The following is a 9,501-nucleotide window of genomic DNA, read 5'->3' as shown; positions in this document are numbered from 1 at the left end:
TTTAACTCTGTTTGCCTGATTGTTTAATAACTATTTTTTTCCTTTAGGACCGTGAGTAAGTCCCACCAACCTTTTAACCTTTTTTTTTTTTTTTTTTAATATACGTTTGACCCTGGGACTGTATTGTTGCTTGTAATCATTACTTTTACCTATCACTGCAAACGTGTTAAGTTGCTGTGGTTTTGTTGGTTTGCTGTGGCCTGGTTTTAAAGTGATAGTGATGAACTGTTTATATTTTCATGTGCCATTATAATAAATAATTTGACACTTACCTCCAGCCTTTCTTCAGTTCATTCTGAAACTTGCCGTCAATTTTAATTTTTATATGTATGTTGTGCCACAACATACATGTTGTATTTTTGGGATTGGCCACCAGGGGGACCTATTTTCATAGTAAATGTTACTTTTTTTTTTATTTTACTTAAAATGTGAGGTTGAGTCATTTTAGAAACAAGTTTTTCATTCTAATATCATTAATATTTGTTGTAACAAAAAAGCAGATAACGCTAATAGTAATAAAAATATAATATATATATGTTTTTTTTCTTCCCTAGATAAGGAATGAAAGTTAAAAAAAAATTTGGATTTTCTTTTCTGAAATAAGGCTGTCATAAAACCCTAAAACTAGTGTAAATACATTGTGAACACTTAACCTGGAGTTAAAACACATTAAGGCATAAAAAATTAGAAGCACACGAAATCAGAGGTAAGGCATAAAAGTTTTTTACTTTCTATTTTTTGTGATTTAAGACTATCATAAGACCCTAAAACTAGTTTCAACATGAGAACACTTAAAATGGAGTTAAAACTGATTATGGCATAAATGCAGTTAAGATCACTAGACCCTAAAAACTACTGAAAATATAATGCACATTTATGGGTTAAGAATGCAGTATGGTACAAAAAAACGAGGCTATAGTAAGGCATAAAAATGGCAAAACAGAGGTAAAACTAAAAAATTTTTGTACCTCTGCAGGGGTGTCAAAACTCGGTCCTGACGCGTCTCTTAGCTGTCTTAGAGCTGGGACACATAGGAAACGTGATGGCCTGTGTTTGGACAACCCATGTATTATTGTATTTGTCAAACCTTTGACAGGATGCATTACGTTTAATTACATTAACACAGGTTTGTCCCTTGACACTAATTGTCTTAAGAGACACGTTTTCATATCAATTATAAACAGTACAAATACATGACATAGCCTAAAATGTCTGTCTGTTAAAAAAGGAATTTCACTGAGACATTTTTATTTACATTATACTGCATTAGTTCCTTTTAATAAATCCATGATGTCCACTGGTGGAGCTTTGGGACATGTTAATGAGCTTTGTGGTATGATTTTTAATTTTTTTTTCACACTGAATCCATCTGATGATCCTGGAAGTCTGAGCTACATTCCCACCATATTGAGCTTTACATCGCAAGCAAAACGGACCAGAGGCCTACGTGTTGCAGATGGATATGAACGGCTTCTAAAACGTCCAACACTGGCACCTGTTGAGCCCATAAATGAAGATGTGCAGCTTGCAGCAGAAGCACTACTGGACCATCATAATGCACCGCTATTTTGCGACAGAGGTCAAATCTGATGATTAACTATTAAATGTCACTTGTAGTTTTCTTTAGTGTTAAAATGCACTTTTTATACATGTGAACACATGGACAACACTTTTTCTGTAAGAGAAATGTTACTTCCCATAGTTGCATGTGCTGAAGTCCTGTCTCCATGCTGATAATTAGTGATCTTTCAACCTGTTTTTAGGAACTGGTCCAGTACACAGAACTGCAAGATGAACACAGGTCTTCAGGTTGAATACCAGCGTCTACTTTCAGGAAACCAGGAACTACGAGAGAATGTTCAAAAGGGACGATTCACCTCCACAACCTTAAACAATCAACAAATAAATTCATGTGCTGGGTTTTAATGCTCATTTCGATGTTTATAGAACCTGTAGGCAAAATATGCCCTGGTGATTAACTTCTTGTGTTAATGAAATTAAGACTTAGCTTGACTAATGCTGACCTAGCCATACAATTTAAGATTTGCCCTACACAAATTTCAAGGATATTTTTCAAATGTCTGCCTGTCATTTCTCAGAACTTGAGTTTTTTTTAATAGAGTGGCTGAGTGAAGCTAAGGTTCTAAAAAACATGACGAGCTGTTTTAAAAAGAAATCCAAGAACTGCAGAGTTATGGTAAACTGTACTAAAGTCTCTATTCAGAGGCCAGCAAATGTAAACACACTGCAACTTTGATACTCAGACTACAAAAGCAACATCATTAAGTTCCTTTATGGTTCTATCAGTTTTTTACCAAAAATGTGGGAAAGACTATCAGATAGTTAACTATCATCTGGCATTTTAGAAAAACTTTAATATGGAGATGTAGTTTCAGCTGACAGGGGCGTGTTGATATCTGAAAAAATTTCTATTTATGGAGCTTCATTAGCCAAACAACCTTTTACAAAAGGTACAAATCTATCTCATGCCAATCAGTTTAGTTCGACATGTAGACAACATTGTTACAGTTTGTACAACTCTTAACAAACCTGATGGGTAGACTCGTGAAATAAACTTGGAGATGGTAAAGTCGAAAGTATATTTATTGTCTCACAACAGTTTTTGCATAACAAACATTACATCTGCATTTCAGGAAGGAGGACCTCGTGCAAAAACTGACCATTTACTCAAATTCCTGTACAAAATGGCCGTTGTATTGAATGTTTGTAAAAACCACACATTCACAAAAACACTTTCTGCAAACATACAGTACATCTGCCACTGAATTTGTGTATAGTTTCTATGGTTGTCCTTTAATGGGATTGTCCGACGTAAACAACCTTCAACGTGCATATAGTAAGGCATTAATATGAGCAAAATTATTTCAAACGCCTTGAAATAGAGCTAAGGCGATAGTAAAACATAAATGTCGCCCCCTTGTGGTCACAAGTTTTATTTCAGATTATATTGGCATCTTTAGAGCAAACAAAAGCAAGTTGTCAGTCTGACTGAAAAATCTGCTCAATGCTTCACTCCAATAAGAAACAATGTGATGTTTACAGGAAGTGACATCATCCATCACAGGCTCTAAAACTAAAGTATTCTTAATTTAAAAAGGCAATTACTTTTACTTTGTTAAATATAAATCTGGAAAAATCAATGCAAAAAAAAAGGTTTGGAACCACTGGATTATTCTAATGTGAACTAAAGTAGGGTTTGAGGGAGGGAGTCTATGTATATATCAATATTGATTAATATTGGAAATTTAGTTTTAGACAATATCGGTAAAGTATTAAACTTCTCTATTTGTGTGTGTGTCTGCAAATATTTACCGTTGCATTTCGTGAGAATCCTCATGAATCCAGCCAGACAAACAAGCTCCGCCTTAAACTCCTCCTGTACGCGGTCGATGGTGGCGTCAAACTCAGCTCGACCCCCGTAGAGTTTATGGTCCACCACCTGGTTAGAGATCACACATGGATCAATGCATGGTTTTCCACAGGTAGAACATGATGCTACAGCTAACAGATAGGTGTGTGTTTACCCGTGTCTGGATGCCTGCCAGCGACGCCCTCTTCAGACCCTGAACTCCTGGTCTGTTGGAGACGACCAGTACGATCTCTGCTGAACTGGATGAACTGGAGGTCTGGTCCATCAACGCCTGGGATAATATAGTAAAATAATTATATAATCTGGATTTCAGGAAACTAGTTATAGTTAGGGTGACCATGAGTCCAGAGGTGTAAAGAGTAAATTATATATCCTACTCAAGTTAGCTGCAACAAACGATTATTTTTCTGTTTTGAAGCACATATTTTGGACTGCTTGTTTTATTTAGCGCACCTGTGAACGTGTCCCTGTTGTATTGTGACAGCATGTTTTACAGAGGAATTAAAACAACAACATTTAACATGTATCTGTAATGGAGTTGTTATATTTAACACATCAAATATTATTGAAATTACAATACAATCAGGAAAAAATTCAATATCACAAACTTCAAGATGTCTTGATTGTTGTATATATATATGTTTTATTATTCATCTTATTTGATTTTTTTACTATTGTAACGTGTGCACTTGTATTTAATCCTTATTTAATTAACAGTTTTTAATTATGTACTTTTTTTTTCTCTCTCCTTCTTTGTTAAGTGTTTATTCTTTTTATTTGTACTATTTCTTGAGCGGCTGTAACGCAGGTAATTTCCCCCTTTCTGAACAAAGTAGTTGTAGTAAACAAAGAGTCAGTGTAAATAAGGGCCTTTTAAAAACTGGAGGTAATGAGGTTTAAACCAATCACAGAGTTCCTTTTACTTAAGTCCATGAAATAAAATAATGAAAAAAACATCTTGTTTGAAATAATCCTAACAAGTCTAATTAATGTTATCCAAATCACACAGTTGATAATAAATTAAAGAGGTTTACGTGTTCAGATTAAACACTAGTATTAGCAGAGAAACATATTTCAAAGCAGGTACGTCACTAACGCAGTGATAAACATTGTGGTTCTAAGTCCCACCTGTGCCAGAGATCAGAATCAATTTTATTGGCCAGTTACAGTTTAGAACAAAACAACTTGGTTGTTGCTGCAAAAGAACACATCAACACACCGGAGCAGCCATGACTGGAGAGTGTCCATCACTCAGCAGACTCTGCTTCAGATTAAGAACCAACACAGCTTCAGTTCCTGTGAGAGAGAGAAAGAGGAAAATTAACAAATGAAAATAAATATGAAATATTATGCATATATTTTATTCAAAAAAATAAATAAAAAAATAAAGAAACAAGATCACTACAAAATACACACACAAATAACAGGCAGCAAAAAAAACACACATTTAAACTAGAATATTTTCATTTCCTGAAGAAAAAGCAAGTGAATAGATATAAAATAAATAAATCACGGCAAATTTCTGACTTTTTTTTTTTATAGCTTATTTGTCAAAGTCGGACAAACGGTGTAGGAGTAGTTAATGGACGAAAAAACGGATAACAAGATCATTAATAACACCAAAAACAAGGGTTGGGGTTCATTACATTTTTCAATAGCGACAGATCTCTCTCAGAGCCACGGTACCGGGCCTGTAGCGGTGAGGCTTCTTCACTCCGACGGTGGCCGAGGCGCTCTGACGGGCAGCCTTGGTGGACAGCTGCTTCCTGGGAGCTTTACCTCCGGTGGATTTACGGGCGGTCTGCTTGGTTCTGGCCATTGTTCAGTGTTTCTTCTACTCGGAGAAAGAAATGGATGAATTGCAGCGGCGCGTGGCTGTGACGTACAAGCTGCGACGTACTGGCTGTGACGTACAGGCTCTGACGTACTGGCTGCTGATTGGCCCTTAGTGTTCGCAGCCGATTGGACAGAAGTCGAACTGAGCCGGAAACCAAAAAAAGCCAGAGTAAAATATGTTGACTGCATTTCTATTTTTTTTTTAATTTTTTTTATTTATCACATTTACTATTCAATATTTAAAAAAAATCTTTACAAGTTGTTTTATGAGGCGTATTGGGAGTATGGTAAATATCCAAAAAAAAAAACAGTAAAACAAAAAAATACTTGCATGGTCTATTGCAGTGGTTCCCAAACTCTTTTGGCTCAAGCAATCCCTTTGTAAACTACCACATTATGCTCAGAATACTGTACAAAAAACACCTATAGAGCATAATGATGAAATAAATGAGTGTTAAAACATTTAAAAAGAATCTCCTTATGTATTTAGTGCTCCCTGAATTATTGCTGTATATATATATATATTATTTATTTTTTTTTCAGTTCATGTTCTTATCAAGATCATTTCTATTGTCATTTTATGTGTTTTTGGTGTGATTTTGTGTAATTTGTTGTCTGTTCTTTAGGGAGTAAGCTATAAATCTAACAAAAGTAACTAAAAGTCAACAAAATTAAACTACTGCACACTTGAAATCACAAAACCCTCCTTGCATCAGAGCAACTTATTATTTTGTTATTGAACTGCATGTATTGCACAATCAATCGACCCTCTGGACTCAATCCCAAGCCCTCTTGCATCAGAGGAACTGGCCAAACACGCCACACCAGCGTCCCTCTTACGATACACTACTGCATCAGAGGAACACTACTTTTTAAAGTAACAGCGCTCCCACATCAGAGGACCCTGCCAAACGCACCTTGCCAAAGTCATACATACTATAAACAGTCCCTCTTATTATGCATATTGCTCGTAGCGTATTTGACTCTTAGTTTTTAAAGTAACTCACTCGAAAAGTCTCTCTTGCGCTCTGTTCCAAAGGCAGGACCGGTACTCATACCCAAGCACTACTGCACCACATGACGCAGCCAAACGCAACTCACCACAGTCCCTCTGACTATACCTATTGCTCATTGTGTATTTGACTTAATTTTTTTTAAAGTAACTTACTCAAAAATGAACTCTTGTGCAAGAGCTCTGCTTTCCAACAGCAGGACCCGTACTCAAACCCAGGCACTGCCGCATCAGAGGACCAGGTCAAACGCGCCTCGCCACAGTCCTATTGAGTATAAACATTGCTCGTGGCGTATTTGACTCTTAATTTTTAAAGTAACTCACTCAAAAATTTCTATTGAACGAGAGCTGTCCTTTCCAACGGCAGGACCTGGACTCGACCACAAGACCCGCATCATGACAGGCCCCAGCCAAACGCACCTCGCCACAGTCATACTTACTACAAACATTGCTCATGGCGTATTTGACTCTTACTTTTTAATGTTACTCACTCAAAATGTCAATCTCACGCAAAAGCGCTCCACTCCAACGGCAGGACCGGTACTCGACCTCAAGCATTACCGCACCAGAGGACCAGATCAAACCCACCTCGCCACAGTCCTACTTACTACAAACATTGCTCGTGGTGTATTTGACTCTTAATTTTTAAAGTAACTCACTCGAAATGTCAATCTCGCGCAAAAGTGTACCACTCCAACAGCAGGACCGGTACTCGGCCCTGGGCACTGCTGCATGAGAGGCCCCAGGCAAACGCGCCTCGCCACAGTCCTACTTCCTATAAACATTGCTTGTGGCATATTTGACTCTTACTTTTTAAAGTAACTCACTCAAAAAGATACTCAAGCACAAGAGCTCTTCTTTCCAACGGCAGCACCTGGACTCAAACCCAGGACCTGTATCATAACAGGCCACAGCCAAACACAACTCGCCACAGTCATACTTTATGCAATCATTGCTCATGGCGTATTTGACTCTTACTTTTTAAAGTAACTCACTCAAAACATCAATCTCGCGCAAACCTCCAACAGCAGGACCGGTACTCTACCACGGGAACTGCCAGATCAGACGACCAGGTCAAACGCGCTTCGCCACAGTCCTAATTACTATAACCATTGCTTGTGGCATATTTGACTCTTACTTTTTAAAGTATCTCGCTCAAAAAGTTACGCAAGCGAGAGAGCTCTCCTTTCCAATGGCAGGAGCTGGACTCGAACCCAGGACCTGCATCATGTGAGGCCCCTGCCAAGCGCGGATCGCCACAGTACTACTTCCTATAAACATTGCTTGTGGCGTATTTGACTCTTACTTTTTAATGTTACTCACTCAAAATGTCAATCTCACGCAAAAGCGCTCCACTCCAACAGCAGGACCGGTACTCGACCTCAAGCATTACCGCACCAGAGGACCAGATCAAACCCACCTCGCCACAGTCCTACTTACTACAAACATTGCTCGTGGTGTATTTGACTCTTAATTTTTAAAGTAACTCACTCAAAAAGATAATCAAGCACGCAAGCTCTCCTTTCCAGCGGCAGGACCTGGACTTGACCCGAGGACCTGCATCATGACAGGCCCCGGCCAAACGCACCTCGCCACAGCCATACTTACTACAAATATTGCTCATGGCGTATTTGACTCTTACTTTTTAAAGTAACTCACTCAACACGTCAATCTCGCGCAAATCTCCAACAGCAGGACCGGTACTCCACCACGGGAACTGCCGCATCAAAGAACCTTGCCAAATGCCCCTCGCCATAGTGCCACTTATTATATGCATTGCTTGTGGCGTATTTGACTCTTACTTTTTAAAGTATCTCACTCAAAAAATTACTCAAGCGAGAGAGCTCCCCTTTCCAACAGCAGGCCCTGGACTCGAACCCAGGACCTGCATCGTGGGAGGTCCCAGCCAAGCGCGGATCGCCACAGTCTTACTTATTTTGAATTTTGTCGTGGCATATTTGACTTTTACTTTTTGAAGAAACTCACTCGAAAAGTCTCTATGCGCTCTGTTCCAAAGAGAGGACCGGTTCTCATACCCAGGCACTACTGCAACACATGACGCAGCCAAACGCAACTCACCACAGTCCCTCTGTCTATACATATTGCTCGTGGTTATTTGACTCTTTTTTTTTAAAAGTAACTCACTCAAAAATTTCTATTGAACGAGAGCTGTCCTTTCCAACGGCAGGACCTGGACTCCACCACAGGACCTGCATCATGACAAGCCCCAGCCAAACGCACTTCGCCACAGTCATACTTACTCCAAACATTGCTCATGGCGTATTTGACTCTTACTTTTTAAAGTTACTCGCTCAAAATGTCAATCTCACGCAAAAGCGCTCAACTCCAAAGGCAGGACCGGTACTCGACCCCAAGCAATACCACATCAGACGACCAAGCCAAACGCGCTTCGCCACAGTCCTACTTACTATAAACATTGCTTGTGGCATACTTGACTCTTACCTTTTAAAGTATCTTGCTCAAAAAGCTACTCAAGCGAGAGAGCACTCCTTTCCAACGGCAGGACCTGGAGTCGAACCCAGGACCTACATCATGAAAGGCCCCGGCCAAGCACGGATCGCCACAGTCCTACTTGCTATAATCATTGCTTGTGGCGTATTTGACTCTTACTTTTTAAAGTAACTCACTCAAAAAGTCTCTCTTGCGCAAGAGCATTCTTTTCCAACAGCAGGACCCGTACTCAAACCCGGGCACTGCCGCATTGGAGGACCAGGTCAAACACGCCTCGCCACAGTCCTATTTAGTATAAACATTGCTCGTGGCGTATTTGACTCTTAATTTTTAAAGTAACTCACTCAAAAATTTCTATTGAACGAGAGCTGTCCTTTCCAACGGCAGGACCTGGACTCCACCACAGGACCTGCATCATGACAAGCCCCAGCCAAACGCAACTCGCCACAGTCATACTTACTATAAACATTGCTCATGGTGTATTTGACTCTTACTTTTTATAGTAACTCACTCAAAACATCAATCTCGCGCAAACCCCCAACAGCAGGACCGGTACTCCACCACGGGAACTGCCACATCAGACGACTAGGTCAAACCCGCGTCGCCACAGTCCTACTTACTATAAACATTGCTCATGGCGTATTTGACTCTTAATTTTTTAAGTAACTCACTCAAAAAATTTCTCTTGCACGACAACTGTCCTTTCCAACGACAGGACCTGGACTCAAACCCTGGACCTGCATCATGACAGGCCTCAGCCAAACGCACTTCGCCACAGTCATACTTGCTA

At 39.5% G+C, this 9,501-nt stretch overlaps 1 protein-coding gene and 1 long non-coding RNA gene across 3 annotated transcripts in view; one reads left to right on the top strand and one right to left on the bottom strand.

Moving 5' to 3' along the window:
• Positions 1 to 2,590, top strand: part of LOC114478895 (uncharacterized) — a 2,992-nt gene extending 402 nt beyond the window's left edge. For both annotated transcript variants that reach the window (XR_003675920.1, XR_003675922.1), the window contains one exon: positions 1,764 to 2,590. This is a non-coding gene — a long non-coding RNA (uncharacterized LOC114478895). The remainder of the gene's footprint in view (positions 1 to 1,763) is intronic.
• LOC114478867 (trifunctional purine biosynthetic protein adenosine-3-like) lies at positions 2,589 to 5,282 on the bottom strand. The gene is made up of 4 exons (XM_028472182.1): positions 5,038 to 5,282; positions 4,611 to 4,687; positions 3,546 to 3,662; positions 2,589 to 3,460 (listed from the first exon to the last, which is right to left on the bottom strand). The coding sequence occupies exons 2-4, from the start codon at positions 4,620 to 4,622 to the stop codon at positions 3,206 to 3,208; spliced, it is 384 nt and encodes a 127-aa protein (XP_028327983.1). The 5' UTR covers positions 4,623 to 4,687; positions 5,038 to 5,282; the 3' UTR covers positions 2,589 to 3,205.
• Between the last annotated feature and the right edge of the window lie 4,219 nt (positions 5,283 to 9,501).

Source organism: Gouania willdenowi, chromosome 2 (genome assembly GCF_900634775.1).
Source record: "Gouania willdenowi chromosome 2, fGouWil2.1, whole genome shotgun sequence".
NCBI classification, from domain to species: domain Eukaryota; kingdom Metazoa; phylum Chordata; class Actinopteri; order Blenniiformes; family Gobiesocidae; genus Gouania; species Gouania willdenowi.
Note: the sequence above shows the minus strand (reverse complement) of the source record. Positions and strands in the feature narration are given on the sequence as shown.

Bases quoted from the DNA above. Each gene is read 5' to 3' on its own strand.
- LOC114478867 (XM_028472182.1), bottom strand. The intron at 3,461-3,545 runs GTAAACACACAC...ATCTCTAACCAG, and splicing joins TGGCAGGCATCCAGACACGG to GTGGTGGACCATAAACTCTA.